General features: G+C 31.9%; 1 protein-coding gene across 1 annotated transcript in view; it reads left to right on the top strand.

Moving 5' to 3' along the window:
• The first annotated feature begins 1,444 nt into the window (after positions 1-1,444).
• Positions 1,445-20,507, top strand: part of LOC147069591 (TWiK family of potassium channels protein 7-like) — a 55,605-nt gene continuing 36,542 nt past the window's right edge. The window contains exons 1-2 of the mRNA XM_085950847.1: positions 1,445-1,847; positions 1,941-2,243. Of these exons, the coding sequence (XP_085806973.1) occupies positions 1,445-1,847; positions 1,941-2,243 (706 nt within the window). The remainder of the gene's footprint in view (positions 1,848-1,940; positions 2,244-20,507) is intronic.

The raw sequence follows: 20,507 nt of genomic DNA, 5'->3' as shown, positions 1-20,507 counted from the left end.
GACTCACAACACTCCGGAATTCGGGAGAATTTTTTGACAGTTCCATTAGGGATTGGGTTTCTAAAAAAACCCGACATGTGTTTCGAAATTTTTGTGTCTACGTCTAAGATTTTTTCTAAAAAGGGTGCTGGGAATTACAAATCATTTTTTGCCGTGTTTTTATTTGTCCAAGCCTAAGGTATAAGTAGGTTATTGGCTTTCAATTTCAATGCTTAAAATCATTCTGATAATTTTTATGTTTGGGGGGTGCCCGGGCCCTTTGCTCCCCCCCCCCCTTCCTTCCTGGGTGTGCCACTGGAGTGTCCAAAAGAAGACTAAAACTTATTATTTTCACGACGAATTGAAAATGAAGTATTTATTAAATTTGTGATAATATAATACCTACGTTTGTATGGATTGAACAATTACAAAAGAAACCGTGTGTAATAGATGACAGAGATAGTAGATCGTAGCCCACTTGAACTAGGATATGCCTGATATATTGAAATAATAAGTTTAATCGCGACCAAATATTTAGAGATTTCTGCATTCCTATACCTAATAACAAATCTCAAACAAAATCAGTCAGTACAAGTTAAAATTCTATATTATGTAATTATGTATTTTTTAAACAAATAAAATATTAATATGAAATCGAATACGTTATTTTTCACAGATACCTACTACAGATTCTTCCCATTATTTAATATAAAATATCGTTTTGAATAAAGTGTTTTCAAAGGCTTTTCTGATTGAACTTTTTTGAACTGTCAAAAACAAAATAACATTCAATTGACTGGAACGAAATAATATTCGCGGAAATTCAGTGCAATTTTAAAAACTATTAAAACAATGCGATTTTCAAAAACACTTATTGTTCCAATCTGTCAACTTCTATCAATATATTATTTTTTTCTCTGAAACGAATTTTGCCATTTTTTTTTCAATTTTCATGCATGGCGAATCCAATTTACTGCATAGCACTAAATCATTTTTATTTTATTTTTTGTTTCAGATGTTCCGGAAGCCACACCATTCAGCTGGAGTCGATAAAACATTAATAAATTCTGCATAATAATAAAATATTAACATTTAAAATGGCTGCCTATTTCTCACAATTAAAAACGATTTATCGGAAAATATGTCAGCAATAAATAATTCAGTATTTAACCGATTCGCTTTGGTAAGCTAAATAAAATGGAGTGTCTTTTATGTCACAATTATTATTGCAATACTAATAATAACTGCTTATTTAAATGAATGAATTTTGAAATAACTATTATCAAGATGAGAAGAAAGAAATACATCAAATTAATTCTGACAAATAATCTGTGCGTGTTCGAAAATTGCGGGACAATTTAAAATTTAAAATGAAGTGTAAAGAATTCGTTTATAAAATAGTGTATTTTTTTTAGTAGTATAGTATTAACAATATAAAAATACAGTGTTTAAATATGTCATCAAAATGGATCCAAATTTTGACGATAAAGACGTAGAGACATTTCAATATGGCACGTCATACACGAACATCAACATCATCACCACAGGAAAGTCAAACATGAACGGGGACGCCGTTTTGCGTCAAAACATCGATGGCGGCGATTCAGGCGGGAAAAGCGCACAAAATGGCCGCCAAAAGATTGTCTGCTGTTTCTGTTTCAAAACAACGAAATTACGAAGACGGCAATACATAGTCAGTTTCTTCACAAACCTAGGAATATTCTCATTACTGTTAGGGTACACTTTTTTGGGTTCGTTTATATTCCTGGCGATAGAGGGTGGTAGTAATCAAGTTTTAAAACCTAGAATGTTGCCTGACAAGCATCATACAGAACAGAAAATAATACTTGATAGACATTCTAATGCAACAAATCTACATGACGATGATCACACGCAGGAGAGTAAAGTTTCTTCTGTGACTTTAATGGATCCTGCCGAGAAATATCAAAATTATTCGTTTTTAAGTGACGTGAACTCTGAGGCTAGGGCTAGAACTGTGGAAAACATCTGGGAGATAACAGTGTCACTTAATATTTTGTATAGGGAAAACTGGACTAGATTAGCTGGACAGGAGATATCGAAATTTCAGGAAGAATTAGTGCATAGAGTCGCTCAAGAGATGGCGGCGCAGTACGGTGCGGTTTATCAAGAAATGGCGTTGGGTGGCGTCAGGGCTTATGGAGACCTCAGTTATCATCAGGATGAAGGAGAATGGAGTCTAGCGAAGGCGTTTTTCTACTCCTTGACTGTTTTGACGACTATTGGTAAGTACATAGAAGTATTCTCCTTCTAACTTAGAAACCTGCAGTGTTATCAAGTAGGCAATGTACGTGTATAGCTTCTTGTACATATAGCGCAATGTAGATCCATAATTAGACGCGCCTAACTTTAAAAGATCAATTTCGGCGCCCTATATTCAGTGAGAAAGACATACATTTTTCTTATTAGAACGCCTAAGTAAAAGAGAATGTAGAGGTTATACCCAACTCTACAACTGAAATGTCCATGGTATTTTTTACAGCATAGATAATAACGAGACAGAAACGTCAGTTGTCAAGAGAGCTTCAATATAATATTCAATATATTATATTCAATATATACGCGTCCGTTCCTAAAATATCAAGTTAAAAGTATCATTATAAACCTGTACGTTTACATCATACATTAATATACTTATGTATATCCTGCCATGTAATATCACTAGAAGTATAATAATTGTGCTTTATACTAAATACAAAACGATAAAAATGCTCACGCCCGTTTCCTTTTGTAAAGCCCCATATAACATCACATCTACACATCTAAACGCAACCTGCCTGAACATATTATATCACCGGGGTAGTTGACTCAATACTACAACTACACCCCCCAATAAGAGAAAGAACATGTGACGTGTTTCTTAATATTATTCTGGTTAAAACGGCCGCGTAACGTCGACAACTCTGCATTACACATTGTTAAAAAAATCTTTGCATTGCCTGTAGATAATTTTTAATCAAAACTTTATACCAATGCTAAGAAGCTTTTCTCATTTATGATGCTATAATATTTGTCAAATGAACAAACTTTTTTATACATATTTAAAATATTATTTTAAGATATCATAATATTAGGCAATTCAAGTAGGCTGTAATCTACACTAGCCTATATCAAAACTGACAGTGATCTACCACACTTTCTCACTCTCATTTTTTAACTTCAATCAACGTATTATGTGTGACCAAAGAGACTGAGGTGTTCCAAATTAAACAACAGTTGTTTACAAAGAAACACTTAATTTCACATTCTTCGTGAAAATAACATTTAAGTTTTGGTTGCACTCATTGTGAAATTATTCTCCTACTATGAAAAGAGGTAAGTGCATAACGGTAAGAAAAAACTACACCTCAATTTTCAATGCGAGTATTTACATATTCTCTTTCTTTCCCTTCTGCTGAATGCCGTGACTGATGCAATACGAATACAGTGATAAATAACGAATTCCCGAGGGCCTATTCATGGTTATTTTGAATCTTTTCAAAATCATTATAAATAACTATCAATCAATCAATATAAAAATATTGTAACATAGAATGTTTTAGCAGCACCTCTCTTGGCTGTGTTATCTTTTAGAGTAAGATAGACAGCTTTGTCAGTTTAGATGGCTAACTTATTGTAACAATTATAATACCTCAATACATAAATATGATAAACTACCGTCGATAGCCGCACTATGTATAGAATATACACACAGGCGCCCAAATGCATCCATGAAAGTTTGGTTCTGCGAGTAATCCCATCATACATATCACACTCAATTGACATGTGTTGTCCAAGATAGATGTAGTTGTTGAATCGCTCGATTTGAGTACCATTGATGAGGATCGCTTTTCAGCAAATCAGTTTCAGTTTATATTATTATTGGTCTTCGAGACATTAATTTATCTTTAAACCTACTTTGCGACTTTCGTTGTCAAGCTCCAGCATCCTTTTCTGAAAGTCTTAAGGACATCTGATGTATTCCAATTAAAATAATTTACATTATTAAAACATTTTGTTATGTATAAAAATAATACAATTAAAAAAAAAACAAAACATTTGTAGAAAAGATCATGGAAATAATGCCATTTGTAATCTAATCATTACGCCTTAGAAACATTTCACGAAATACTTTTATCTTGTTATTTTTTTTAAATAATACCTTAACAGCTTTTCCTACATCGTGTGAAGCGATGATTTTTTCAAAAACTTTCAAAAAATGCCTTAAAATCCTACGCGGCTTACAATAATTATATTGTTTCTTCTTTCTTCGGCGAATTTACATTTTTTTATCTCGAGCGAAAAATTCTTAATACGATCCCAGCTACATAGCTTTCAGGTAAAATTTATACGAAACACAAGAGGTGTTTCAATGAAAATTATTAGTTAAATTAACGTAAAAAATCATCTCTGCAAAGCAATTCACTTGTATTAGATAGGGAACGCAGTTTTTTTTAACACAACTTGTAAATTTATAAGAAACATGGAGGCCGGTGAATCTCTGTATTTTCAAATTTAATTTATAAACAAAATTCCAGTATAATAATCTATCCGCCGTAAGACATCAGCTAACTAGTTTAGACATATAAAATTACAATATCTAAATTCAAATTTATTTATTTACATATTATAGTGAAGACAGTTTACAAATTCATAACGTTCATAACGTGACATGGAAAAACAAAGAAATGGAAGCGGTATTAGTAGAAATCGTATAAGAAGAGTAACTACAAAAATTATTAAGACCCTGTTTTTAAAAACTGATAGAGAACGTCTACCTAAATTCATTCGATGTAAGTGGAATATATCATTATGCGAAGCGATTTCGTTTACCAGGGTTATTGTTCACCCAATTGGAATTGCCAATGACAGGTTAGTTCTGAACCTTGAGAAAAGATAACTGATGTTCTCGATTTCTATGATAGTAGTTGTCAGAAGCACACTGATAAATACAACAAATAATGGTATAGTTTACAGATCATAAAAAGTATATAGCTAATTATATTACCTATAATCTCTTCTGAATTTTAGACCAAATAATATATTATATTGCAATAGTATATATCTACGTATAGTTGACTTATGTTACATTTATAAATCACTCATAGCTTAACTGCGAATTCAGGACGCTGTTATTTAATAAATTACGAGTAAAAAAAAATGTATGGAAAACTATGTATTTTAGGAAAATATAATTTTTGGTATAAGTGAATAAATATTGTTAACAATAGCAACACTACGTTTAATATAAACCAATCATAAACAGACGATAAAATCGGTAGATACATGACTACGTGCAATTGTTTATTTAAGATTTACGATTGCTCGCGTCGGTCGACTTTTATCGTTGATTCTGGTTGGATCTGTGAGTTTGCTGATGTAATTAGGCCATTATATTCAAGTTAACTGGATTTTAGTTACGTAAAGACCGTTTAATACTATCAACCAAGCGCATACGTCAACACTCCTGGTTCTGGCATAACATTAAAATACAAAAGAAGACGAGTGAGCGATTTTTAGAAATACTTTGGAAAATATGTGAAAAAGAAATATAATATATTATTTTAATGGGGAATTAAAGGTGTTTTTGTTTTAATTCCAAGTCATAATTCACTAGTCTATTCATGAAGATTGACATAGTAATTTGTAATAATATATACGAGTAGAATTTCAAAATCATTTTATATAAGCCAGTACCTATATTATGTAGATTAGGAAAATCCTTTTGCAGATTTTAATCATGTTTTACTGAATCAAATGTTATTATTAAGAGGAACTTGAGGTATGCTGATTAGAAATTCTCTAAGATTAAGCCTACCGAATTCTACAGCATAGCTCTCTAAATATCAACATAACTTCCGTAAATATCTTTCGTATAATATTATGTTTTAGAGGAATACTACAAATTTGAGACCTATATTATATTATAATATAATTTAGTTAACTCTCAATTTTATTTGATTAAATATGCTAACATTGTTATTGTACATTTATTATTTCAAAAATAGTTTCTTTCAAGTAAAGCATTGAGGTGAAAACCGTGAAGAAAAATCCATAATGCAATGACGATACCTTGGGCTGATCATTATTATAATAAAGTAGGATTTAAGATGACCCGATATGACAAGAGTACTTATAGCTACTATCAAGAACTGAAAAATTGCATAATTCATCCATAATTTGCTGCAATAAGAAGTGTTATTTACTCAAACACATAATTTAAGAGAAAGTTAACAACAGAAACATAGGTGGGAGGAAGGCGTTGGAGATCTGATTTGACTGATTCAGAATGGTGAAGTTGGCCAATAAAAGAATAAATTTAATGTATATATATAATATTTTCACACCGTAACTTACTGACACACATTCCAAATCCTGTATACATTATCATAACACATAAAAGTAATTAAAGATCTCTTAATAACAACAATAAGTTTGGGGCGATTAGGCCAAAGAAACTGAAAAGTGGCCGTACTAACTCATACGGAATAGAAAGACCTGCCAAAGGATTGTAGTGCCAAAAATTATTAAGTGAGATGAGATAAGGTTTGGTAGGGATTGTTAATAATTACCCTCTTCAACATGTTCGATCCTAGGAGGATCATGGAGTCTGTATTAATGCATTTTGTTTTTTCGAGAAATGAATGTTAGCCACTTGTTGAACTTATTAGATCCATACTCGGGGTAGGTCCAAATACCGATTGAAAAACAATATGTATTTTCCGAACTTGAAATCCGCGATATTATACTAAGCTACGCTATCATGGGTGGTAAGTGTTATTTTAAGAGGTTAAGATAGATTATGTAGGGTTTAGATTGCGGTCTATGTCTGAGCTATGCGTAAACATCCCAAAACGTTTCCGGAAGAAAAAAATATTTGTCACAATAACACAGTATTAAAAAAACGGCATTAATACTTACCAAATTTATGTATTATTCTACTAAGTATATAAAAAAATTGTTTTTGAAGTAACACTATTTTTATAGTTTTTTTTCGTCAGTTCTTTAAAGATTTTCTTTTTAGAATGTCCATTTACATTATATCGTGACAGCCCATTCAAATGCAAATGGCGAGTAAGAAACCTTTTTGTTCCTTTTCCTATATATCAGCACACATTCCAGATAAACAATGTATAAGAATTTCGTCTTTTCGATGTCCATTTAACTTTATCAACTTTTATCCGTCCCATAGAGCATTCGGTAAGTTTTCCTCCCAATCTCCCCTAAAGAGCACGAAGTAGAGTCAATCTCGAGACGACCATCTGACCGTGTTATCTAAATCTCACATAACTAGTGTCCCGTTTGGGCGCACTCTCCTCTTTCCATAATATTATCTGATATACGCGTCACATATATTATCAAGGGATTTTGTATGGCACGTTTAAAAAGAAAACGTTTCCATATTATCTCGCATACAATATCGGGGAAACAGTAACTTTGTAAGACGTAATTTGTAACGATATATTGTTTATATATTCGATTAGGTTTTTTTTATACTAATATCATTCGAAATCACATTGATTTTTTGGTGGAAAATTCGTGAATGAAATTTACTTAAAATAAAATAATTGTATCATGATATAAAAAAAAAACTGTTTTAGTATTAATCATAATACTCGGAACATGGATGGAGGGAAGAACACAATTCCGCTGGCTAGATAGAGTGAAGAGAGGCGTACTGGTACGCAGGAGTGGTCTGACTGATGAAGAGTGAAGCGAATGAAGGTAAATTTTTGCAACAGAAAGCATGCATTATCAATAGCACCATAGAGGCACCGGTAAAGACTCAAAAGATTCTAGCGCATTTTCATAGATGATGGATAGTAGGTACAGAGTCATCCACAGTGACATTTCGAGACAAAATGCCACCTTTAAACAGACTTTAATGCCATTCCTGTTATTGTTTTTGTTTCAAATTGTCTGAAAATTCATTGGGTTAGTTAGGTTAGGTTACTTTTCTGTTTTATTTTTTATTTTAGACAAATATACCAAACATAGTTAAAATGACATACACAACATTTACTGAGAAACAGATCATATCCATGAAACCTACTCTCAAATAGTGCCTGTTATAGGTACGTAAAGGTTTGTAGTGCTGAGAGTTTTGGAGGCATTCTTGTAAAAACGATTCATGTGCGATAAACAGCCATTAGAGTACAATGTATTACAATGGTTATTACGATACGATACTAATTGTGTTGTCAGGTGTAATTTATGCTTTGATTATTTTTTTTAAACTAAGATGTTGATACTTTCTAATGAAAACTTATAATATTGTTATTCATTACTTCATTCGCCTAAGCAACGCATGGCCTGCCCACCCCCATGAGACTTCACTGGTCAACCAGGGTTGGAAACTAGGGCGCTGGTAACAACATGCTCAGCAGTTTAGCAATCTCCACACCGGAGAGGAATTTAACCCAACTTATGCACGTCATAAGCACATCGGGTATGTCTACAATAATTCTACATCGTATGCGGTTAAAACGTACTATATATTTTTTGGGAACTCTACAGTCTTCACAGTCGATCGCAATTACGCTGTAGTTAAACCAACGTATAATGAGTATTCTTATACGAATTGAAAGATTTGATTAGTGACGTCAAAATTAATATAATAGCCCGTTTGGACGTGCATGGATTTACTGGCGGCAGTACGTATTGTCGCGACCATAAACTGCAAATGTAAACACGTATTATCGTGCATATTGCAAGATTGCATGTTTATCGGCTTCTGAATTTTCACGCGATAGTTGGAAAATTACATGACGTATGTGCATGCGCAATACAGCGGTAGTGGCGAACGTGCCGGAAAAATACGAATTACACCACGTAGATCATTTTGATGATTACCAATTTTTACAAATTTGTTAAATACCACCATACAAATAAAAGAATGCGGCTCGATAACGCTTGAAAAATGAGATTTGCGAGACAGTCAGTACTTTTCTGTGTAAACAGTTATTATTGCGATGGTTTAATTTACACTCTATTAATGCCAGTAATTGACACCGACGATGACCGCGTGGCTTAAGCGTCGGCATATAGCGTTGTGGGTCCCAGGATCGAATCCTGGGTCTGGTAAATACACATTTTTTTTCATTCTGTGTTTGAGTCAGGGTGTGGACCTAATACGTTAAGTAAATGGCTGACATCCATTTCTCATAAAAACGAAATCCGTTAATACAAACCTCCACAGAATCCAAACACGGTTACGTGCTCTATCATCAAACTATCGCCAAAATAAAAAAAAATATATAATAATATCTCCAGTTTTTGGCTGAATTAATAATAACTTTATAGTTAGGTATTAATTTTGTGGATCACAGAAATATGTTATTTTAGATAAAATTTATATAAAAAGGTATCATGAAATCAAATTAGAAAACATTTTACTTACAAAATACGTGATAATAATAATATTATTATAACATGCCCCACTGACCCAGACTGTGATTTTTTGTCTCAAAATAGCTTAAAACTCCGTGCCGACCGCAGTACTAGGTAACTTAAGCTATAAATACTTTGAAAGAGATTCAAAGGAAATATAATTTAACGTCGAAACATAATTATTTTTTTTAATTAAAATTTTGCGGAGATTTTCCGAAATTAAAACATCAGTTTGTTGATTTTTCTTTTTGGTTACATAGTCACGTCTTGACTAATACGCACAGCGTGTGAAAAATAAAACGGTCTTCGTAAAAACATTGATAATAAACACCTGAGTCTACTCATATAAAATGTGACAATCTTCCGTAACCAGATAAATACAAATACATTTGGTTTAAAACTGAACGGCATCTACATTGCAATAAATGTCATTATTCCAATTCTACGTTCACGTGTATACAACATTTACATTTAGATAGTTGTGAGGACGTAGTGAAAGTATTTTTTTATTTATTTACATAACCAATCAAAATTCACAACATGAGATTTACATTATTACAAAATATTACCCTCACAAGAGAGAAGAAGAAAAAATACAATACATAAACAATTTTACAGTAAAACTAAGTTTCAAAAACAAAATGCACAGCATTAATAATGTCTATAAATGTCTTATAAATGGGGAGGGTATTGACTAGGATTGCACCCGTCACTAATGGTGCCTGATAGGATTGACTCGAAGAAACTGTTTTGACCCAAAATACGTCATGGCTATGACCACGTAGGTAATTGACACGTTCATATAAATCAGACGCCAGGATTGGAAACCATCCCATGTGATAGCAGACAAAAATGTCTCAAGAGCAGAAGTAACCTACGAGATTCGAGAGAGTGAAAAATGAGCATGCCTTGTAGAAAGACAATCGGAAAGTAACGTTTGACGAGTTATTGAAAGGAAACGTGTCTTAAAATAAAGACATCGAATCAATTTCTTCTACACTTATCATTATTATGAATGGGTGAAAATGATCTAATCAATGTATTATGGAATATTTTACTCTCATATAAAACTGAGTTTACATTTTGTTGGTAATGTAACTTTACATTAAATTTACAACCCCTTAGTCACAAAGTATTGCATTATATCAGACTCTCTCTACTCTTTAGGATGTGATATTATAATATCGACTGTGTTTAGGAAAAAGGGCGTAACCCTCGATTTTTCGAAAAGTGCTTTTATTAGACATTAACAATGTATACAACTAAATACAGGTTCTGTAAAAATGAAGTAAGCCGCAAATGCCAAATTATTATCTAAATTCAGGTTTTAATTGAGCTTTAATTAAGTTTAAGGAAAAAAGCATTTACACTCAATTTTAATAATTTTTCTGTAATAACTTCTTTAATTATTATGAGATCGAAAAGATATTACACCAAATCATCATGCACCAAATGTATGTGACTATTTTTGTGTAAGTATGTAAATATTAAACCAAAATCATTCAAAAAACGTTTTTTGCCCCTCCTGTAAAATTTGTTCTGTGAGGATTACGCCCTTTTTCCTAAACACGGTCGATATATATGTCCCGTTAATGAACAATTCCTTTAATAATATTTGAGTTTTTCTGCCAACTTGGTGACTTTAACTATTGTGATTTTGTACGCGAGTATCGGGAGTATGCAATGTCCACAATATGTCACTTGAAATCATCCACAGTATTTTATCATTTTTCCACTACGCCAAATATCGTCATTCAATCTTCTAAGTCCTTAATACAGCAATGGAGTAAAAAAAAAAAAAAAACAACCGCAGGAGATAACATTAAATTGTGCCTCTCACTTTTCACGAGAGTACCTAAGTGATTCGTTTCCGTGTAAGCCAAGAGGGCAATTTCTCTATTAAAACTTACCATATTTTCTATTTTGCTCTCAAGAAAATATCGCGAAGGCTCCCCGTTATATAAATAAGGCTTCGCCTGAAAGGGAAAGTGCTTTAGTGGATGGTGAGGCGCGGGGGTATGGGGTGGTTTTTCTGTTAGCGCAAAAATATGGTCAAAGGAAGTGTTGGGCATAGCGCAAAATGCACTCAACGCCATGTCCACCGAGAGGCATTTTTCCTTTGACACCAATAGTTTATTTATTAAACCCAAAAAGAAGCAAGATAAATTGATTATTTTTATTCGGTTCGGTAAAAGGATATTGATAAATTGCCTCTCTTTACTTTGGAAATTTATTAATTTATAACTTGGTAAGTAATAGCAAATTTGGAGCACTACGATTCTAATGTTTTCATTTTATTTTTACTACATGACGTATCACAGATACATACTGTAACACTAGTACTTTATGGTACGGTAAACGGTAGAAAACTCGACATGATTTAGGTAATTGATAATAGGTACTTTCATTACGGTCGGATCTAACTAAACACATTTATTTAGAAAATTAATACTATCAACCAATTGTATTTGATGGAATTTGAATTTAAATTCTAGTTGATTTAAGTTTTTCACTATTTTATTTGAGTCATTTTTTGCAACCCGGGTTTCATCTTTCGGCATCTTTAGACACTATGTGCACTCACCAATGGCAAATACACACTGACAAAGATTACAATAAAATTTTATTTATATTGCAATTTACTACAGTAAAAGAATGAAAAACCTCATTACATAAGAATAAGGGATCAGGTATAAAAACATTTTTTTATGATTGGGAATGTCTCAGGAGCAGTTACCGAAGACTGAAGTCTTCATACACTCAAATGTGCTTTGACTGAAGATAAGGGTGCCCATAGGAGACAGGAATACGTAGAGGCAAAATTAAACATTATAATAAGTGACAAAAGCTAATTCAAAACTGCCAAACAATATAAATGTAAAGATCTTTGCGTTGGCAGTTTAACACCGCAATTTTTTTTCAAAATCAAAAAAATGGCGACCAGGTCGGATGGTTCGATTGACTCAACAGCTGGTTAAGCTGGCTTAAGAAGCTCTTTTACCCTCCACATTTTAGGACACTCCCAGTATTTTTTAACAGCTGTCAGTTTTGTTTTAACGTTTAACTACTGTTAGTGTAATTTGATCTTTAGTTATATTTACATAGCGACGACATTCTATAGATCAGCAGAGCTATTCTAACGACGTAACTCTACTTAACTCTAAAATAATAAAAAAATGACAAATATGTTATGTCTTATTTAGGCAGTTAATTATTCCGGAAAATTAACTATCAGGCATGATAATTTTCATACGGCCGTTCATCACTGTGTTAACCGCGAGTTGTTAAATTTTGTTTAGTAACACAATTAACACGTCTTACTTGATTCTAATCGGATGCATTTTAAATCAAGTAAGACGTAGTGCAGTGTGTTAAAAATTAATTATTATAGATAACCGCCTTGTAGAATAACTTTGAGTGATATTCATGTTATTTTGGTCCAATGAAAATAAGGAAAACGTCTAAATATTGATACTTTATAATAATTTCTAATTTAATACCAAAAGTAACAAAATAATAGCATTTTATACCTTCTTACTTTAAATTACTTACGATTACATTACATTATACTTACACTATATTCAAATTGCGTACAAAATTATGGACAGTAATAATACTGCCAGTGTATACCCTAAATAAATTGCCTCTATTGATCAGTAATCACATGTCTTGATGCTATCTCGAGATACTAACAATAGGCAATATACTAAATTATTAGAGTGGGTCAGGCAGCATTCCGTACCCGATCTGATATCGGTACCCGATAGTTACTATCCTAATTGGTATTGGTATGAGACAAACAGAATAGAAGCACAATTATCCGAGAAAATAGAATGGCCGGATAGATAAATGAATATTCAATTGTATTTCTCTTTGATTTTTCTTTGCCACGTACCGTACCTATAGCATTTTTTTCCTTAACAATCGCAATGATTTTTATGTATCTTGCATATTAAAATATAAAAGTCAATGGACGTTCAATTAATTATTTGTTTTACATATTATTACGAAACATAGGCGTCTGCATAAGAATTAGTAATGTTATATGTATGTGGAAATATATTATTTTGTAAAACCTCAAAAACATAGTATACGCTATTTTATAATAGACCGTATATTTGGATGTTAAGTTTGGTGAAGTAAGGTAGATAGCGGGGGACTCCGAGCGTTTCCTTTTTTGATGGTAATAGAGAAAAAGAAGACATGAATCTCCGTGCTCTAATCTGAGGCGTAGTTTCCTCTGCCGTCACGCAGTAGACTATTTACACAATTTTAACGATAAATGCAATGAATGCCCAAAAGAATACCAAAACTTCACGATTAATGAGAAATTGAGTGTTTTGGAAGACAAGTGTTATTTAATGTGTAACTTATCAGTGCTTTTAGTAAAAAATAATACGTTTATTTATGTTAACCTTCCCATTACGATGCTAATAAATTTCGTCCATTCCGGATATATAACCTTGAGTTATCGTACAAATTTGACAATATTACAGTAGGTAAAAAAGAAATGCATTTTTTGGCAACATAAATAAGCCCACGATAGCGTGTCGACTTATAATGTCGTGGATCCCTGGTTATAATCATGAGTCTGGCAAAGACATATATTGTTTTTCAATTTGTTTTTGGAGTCAGAGTATGCACCTAATATTTTGAGGATGTAGGTAACATCTATTTCTCGTAAAAACAAACATCTGTTAATATGAACCTCTGCTCTGTGGATGCCCATAATAATATGATCTTATTAGGATCGGACATGGTCAAAATAATTTCAATAATTTCATTACCATTATTTACTATTTGTATTATCTATAAAATGATGAAAAAAGCATTGAAACATAATTATAATCATACAATTTATAATACTATCTTGATCTTACCCCTTACTTTCACATGTCTTTCTCACAATAGAGTATATTATTGTCTCTCTTTAGCGTATATACTTTTAGATCTATATTATTAAATATGTAATGGAATGTGACGTTATGCTTTCATAAATTTATGAGACATAAATGAAAACTGATAGATATCTACCAATTATATGTATTTACTGGATAATGGCTATCGATTTTAAAAATAATAACATTTTAATTAGATGCAATATTGATCAGCCAAAATATGAAGATGCTAAAGTACATAATTACTGAAATATTTACAGTTTAATGGACTAGGTAACGTAAGGTGACATGAAGCGCCTAGTTTCAAAAGCCCCTAAAACGATTTTAGGTAGTTCTGAGAAAAATGAAAAAAAACTATTTTAAGTAGTTTTGAGAAAAATGCGAGAAAATCATATCTATTAAATCTGTGACCTTTATGTATTTGTTTTTTAATTCGTAACATTCTAAGGAGTATTTTAGCTTTCCATATTAGGGGTATTTGAAAAGCACACCCAACCATTTTAGCAGGTTTTGAAATTTACAATAATCTTTGATCATACGTATTGACGGTTTTTGACGTTTTTTAAAGTTAAATTTTTGGCCATCATATAGGTTACAAAAATATCCATCTAATTACATATCTAACTAATTTTTTTTTAAAAACCGTTTTAGGGGCTTTTGAAACTAGGCGCTTCACATTACAGTAACGGGAGTGTTAAATGATGACATTGGGAGATTATGTTAGATCACTATCAGTTTTGATACTGAAAAGTAGACGATAGCCTACTATAAGTTGGACGAGGTCTGTTTTATAACAATGATTTCTTACTGCAATGTCTTTGATACGGCCAATGATGAAATTGTCTACAAAGTATTCCTTCCGAATAGCGAATAAAATATGTTTTATTCGTATCGATGTGCTACTGCCTACCTGTATTTTACTCTACCTGACATACCTGAGCGGAAAAATTATTACAACCGGTCATGCGTCGTTCGGCCGTAATATTATATTGTATTTTTGTTTTATTCGTTCGCCGGAAGAAGAAGCAAGAAAAAAAGTATGGTAGCAAATAAAAATATTTCCGAATGTAATAGTATTGCACCCCCGAGGAACCGGCCCGCGGACCCTTTTCTTATTTTTATTTTTCGAGATTACGTGATGCGCGCTCACCCCTCACGTTAACGTCAAACGTCCCACGTGACTTGCATTTATCGCCCCTTTAGCAGCGAAAATGAAATATGTAACACCTGTCAAACGTATTTGGAGTATGTAATAATTGGACTGATAACTATTCCAGCAGCTGATGATGATTAATATAGATAAATAAAATATATTAAAAAATATTAGGGCGGTGATTCCTAATAATTCTGGAGTTCCGCGAGCTTGTGCCGGATAATAATAATTCAAAAAATCTTAAAGAAAAGAGTTCGAATTGACACTTTTTTCTATAGGCACTTAATTGTGTATACTGTGCTCCAGCTGAGATTATCTATGACATCGATTCATCAGAATATTTACAAGAGGCCTCAAAAAATCTCAAACCACAAATAAAATTATTAAATTATACTTACGCAAATCTCTCACAAATTGAGTATAAATAATTACAAGATAAAAAGAACTTTTTATATACCTACCACGTTTTTAAATTGTCTGTTGAATCATATAAACTTGGCAATTCTATGTATTAATAAAAACTTTTTATTATACTTGATAGAAATACTGAATAAAAATATAGAATACTGAAATGTCATTTTGAAATTTCATATTTATTTCCATAGTAACGCACGTATATATTAATAATTTAGTTGCTAGGACACACTTAACAACCAACAATAATAACTTTCCATACAAAACAGAATTAACTGAAAATGAATTCAATTCTGCTTAAAAATGGCTAAAAGTATTAAAAGAATGCATTGTCGTCGTGTTCTGATATATTCTAAAAGTTTCAAATCTCTAGCTTAGTTAGTTAAAAATCTTCAATCGTCCAATACAAATCTTGGCCAAACAAGAAAAAAAAAATATACTGGACAAACAAGAATACGAGCTAATAAAAACGTGGTAATTAGTATTCATTGCTTAACTGAATTCCATAAAAATATCTTTCAAAAGTGAAGTATCTCAATTAGTAGGTCCAGAATTTTTTACGTATGCAGTTAGTATCATAGTCCAACGTGAGCTTGTCGGAAATAGATGGACATATTTATGAAATGCATGTCTAAAAAATGCGTAAAAATTACCGGAAAACAGAAAAAAACAGGTAGATATCTAAGTAATTTAGAAATACAATCATATCGTAAATTAATATACGATTTTAATAGATGCTCGTATCAAATAATATTGACAATTTTATTATCAGATATATTTTGATACAAATTTAATTAATGTTCTTATAATAAAATAGGAACATTACTCCACGAACAATGCGTTATTTTTTTTATCTCAATCGCATACACGTAAGACAGCTCACGGTAAACTGTGCTAGGGCGAAATATTATGCGAACAATTATTTACATGTAATCTCAATTAATGCTTATACTGAAACGCAGTGGCGAAGGGTGACTTTTTGAAAGAGGTAGACTGTGGGAGTAACCATGCTCGTCAGATTTATTTATGGGAAATAAGAAAACCCAATATTACTGATGAATAGATACGCTAAATCGATGAAATTTCAAAAGCTTAATTGGTTTGTTATAATTTGTTTATTAAAATAAGCAATTGGTTTGAACTACTTATGTATTTTCCTAAATATTTATAAACGTAACATACACTCAAAATACATTACCTATCATCTTTGAAAATATCCGTTGTTGTGTATATATTATGTTCCATAAAAATTTATAATTTAACCCGTAAAACTAGACATTTTAAAATACTTCTATATTTAAAACACAGACTTAGGTAGGTACAATATCAGATATATAAATTGTCTAATGAGTGAACTAATAGATAAATAAAAATCACGAGATAAATTATTTTCTATTTTTAACAACAATCAATACATATTTATGTAATTGAATCCCATAGAAATTATTTTTTAAATTATCTTCTTAATAATTATTTTGAATAAATGTGCTCTAGCGATGTAAATGCTAACAAAACAACTTGTAGATTTATATGCGGGACGCCAGACATTTTGAAATTATGAGAAAATAACTTTATATTGAAAAACCCGACGATTCACGCCAAAATAATCCTATACAATATGTATAGCGAAACGCGGTGTGTTTTATTTTTTTAAACTTTTGAGAGATGCCATAGATGGTGCTTATTCAAATATGGGAAAAGATCGTAAAATTATGACAATTATACGATAGATGTCTTTGGGCATATTGAATATTATACTATTATTTGTGATTATATAAATGCGTCAATATGAAAATAAAAATTAATATTCTTAAGGCCGTACATCAGTTGAGGCACGGTCTAAAAAGATCGTTGCTAGACGATGCGCGGATTGCGGGTCGCGGGTGCAAATGACGCCTGTCAAACGAAATATTATTTGTCATATAAATCCAACATACGTCCATTTTATGTTCTGTTTATTATTCTATTAGTAATAATAATAATATATTCATTGACATGTTTTCTTTTTAAAGTAAATGGGTAACGTTTTTAGTCATCTTTACACGATTTAAGAGTTAATTGGGCCGTCGCCATCACGAAGCAAAGTGACGTGTTCCTAGCTCGACGTTCTCTTACTGAATGCGAGCGAGTCCAAAATTTCGTCGCGCCTACAGTTGAAAATTATTTGCCGTTTCACTGATGCGTCACCTTAAGAAGGTAGGCTTTAAATAATCCCCTAGTATGGAGTCTTCGCCACTGGTAAAACAAATCATCATGGCATAACAATATAAAAGAAGATATTTTGAAAAAATATTTTTTATAAAAGTATAAATTTATTGACACTGTTGGATGATAGACTTGCTTCTTCATTACTTTTCTCTAGAAATAAAATGACGTTATTTATTCTAAAAATATTTTTTTTATATATATTATGTATTTATTTTCTTAATACTCCAATATTAATACAACTGGATATGTTTGATCTAATTTTATGCGAGGTAATCAGGCAAAGAGGCGTATCAGTGTAGTAAAAAGTGAAAAAAAATACAGTTATAAAACGTATACTCTTATAATCTATGCAAAAATATGTGACAAGAAATTCCTAAATAAACTTTAAAATTATGTAATTTTTTATATTAAAAATATATATTTCCATGAACGGTCTATTGCTAAATTGCGTACCTATGCGATTTTCTTTCACTGTTCCAGAAAAAAATGAACGTTTTTAAGCTAGCAAATACTCAAAGGATTATATTATATATATATATATATATTTTTGCAAATTTAAATAAGCAAAGTCAGTTTTCCCCGAGGACCTCTATATTGGAAAGTCCTTAAAATTCCCCTTTTTGCAAGATCCGAGAGTTAAATTTCTCGTTTTTTTTTTATCTGACATTTTTATTATCGTCTCTCTTCGTAATGCGATCGCGAACGATCTTTCACAGGAATCCGGACGTACTCCATGATAAGAAAGGTAATTTTATGATAGCGGAAGGGAATAAGGAAAAATAAACAATAACTTCTAACTCGATTTAGCTTCCGATAATATTCTAATCACGAACATTCACTGATTTATCCTGCTGCATAGGTATCATGATCTAATATTATGATATTATTATATATTGTAATACATACTGTGTTTGTATTTTATGTTATAATAAATAAACAACGATAAGGTCGAAAAAGTTATAGTAATACAATCCAAGGTTCAATAAATTAGACACATTGGTTTTTTTTTTATATAGGTATTGTGGAATTTTTAGGGAAGTTGTACGTAATAACCACTGTGCAACTAAAACAAAAAAACATATATTTAACACATAGAAAATAGCAACTAATTATATATATTTTAACATAACATAATGAATCGAAAGGACTTTTAATGATTTTTTTTTACCATTTCCGATCCTAATAAGATCATAATATGGGCCTCCACAGCGTGGATGTTTGTATTAACAGATTTTGTTTTTACGAGAAATGGATGTCAGCCACTTGGTCAACCTATTAGGTCCATACCCTGACTCACACACAAATTAACACCCACGGTGGCCGCGCGGCTTAAGCGTTGGACTATCACGCCGTGAGTCTCAGGTTCGAATCCTGGGCCTGGCAAGTACATATAGAGCAAAGTATTCAACATAAATAATAATCTTATTTTAGTAACATAATTTTGGTTGTTTGTAGTTGAATAATTGATAGGTAGCCATTGAAAAACATCATAGCATAATATGCCCTTAACACTATTGAATCATATCAGCATAATAGCGGATGTACACGTGAATGGATTAACTGGCACCAATAGTGTAATATCGCGATAATAAATTGAGTCGCCTACAAAGGCATTAATATATATACAAAATAACATAGTTGGCTATCAAATATCACTTTAAACCATGTGAAAATCGTTCATTCGAAATTCATTTTTCAATGAATAATGTGAATTCTGTCATCAAGGCCTTTCTAACTAATAAGGCAGGTCTTGGTCAACCTATTAGGTCCATACTCTGACTCATGCACAAATTGAAAAACAATATGTGTACTTGTAAGACCCAGGATTCGAATCTGGGACCCACGACGCTATAGTCCGACGCTTAAGTCGCGCGGCCATCATGGGAGTATGAATTATATTTACTTTATATTACGACTACATAATATAAAAAAATACTTAGAAAGGCTCACCTGACAATATTTTGATGTTTTAAAAATATAGTGTAATTTTGCTTGAAATCTCTTCATGTGACAGCACTCAAAATATCTAACTTAGGTACAATCATTTAGGTATAAATCTGTTGTAACCGTTTTATATCGTGAACTTTATTTTTAATACATTGATGACTGTACAGTTTATCATTATAAAAAAAATGTTGCTACTCAAAACTAGATGGCGGAATAATAGCGGGTGGTTTCTCAGTGAAACCATCAAGCAACAAAGGGTTAACAGATTTTTTGTTTTTACGGGAAAGTTCTGCACTTACCCAATCACACATGTGAAATCTCCGTATCTGGGATGTGAACTCAGGGCTCATGACATTATAAACCGATGCGGTAGCCACTCAAAAATAATAGCCAATCAATAGTTATATAATTATATTAATAAAAAAAAAATAGGAGTAGTCTACATAATATTACATCATACCTATTTAATGCGCCGGTTAAATGGCAGCGACTTACCCGTG

The sequence above is a fragment of the Rhyacophila brunnea genome, unplaced genomic scaffold, assembly GCF_057557595.1.
Source record: "Rhyacophila brunnea isolate RB1 unplaced genomic scaffold, BYU_Rbru_1.0 scaffold_23, whole genome shotgun sequence".
NCBI classification, from domain to species: domain Eukaryota; kingdom Metazoa; phylum Arthropoda; class Insecta; order Trichoptera; family Rhyacophilidae; genus Rhyacophila; species Rhyacophila brunnea.
This window is presented reverse-complemented; position numbering and strand designations above follow the sequence as displayed.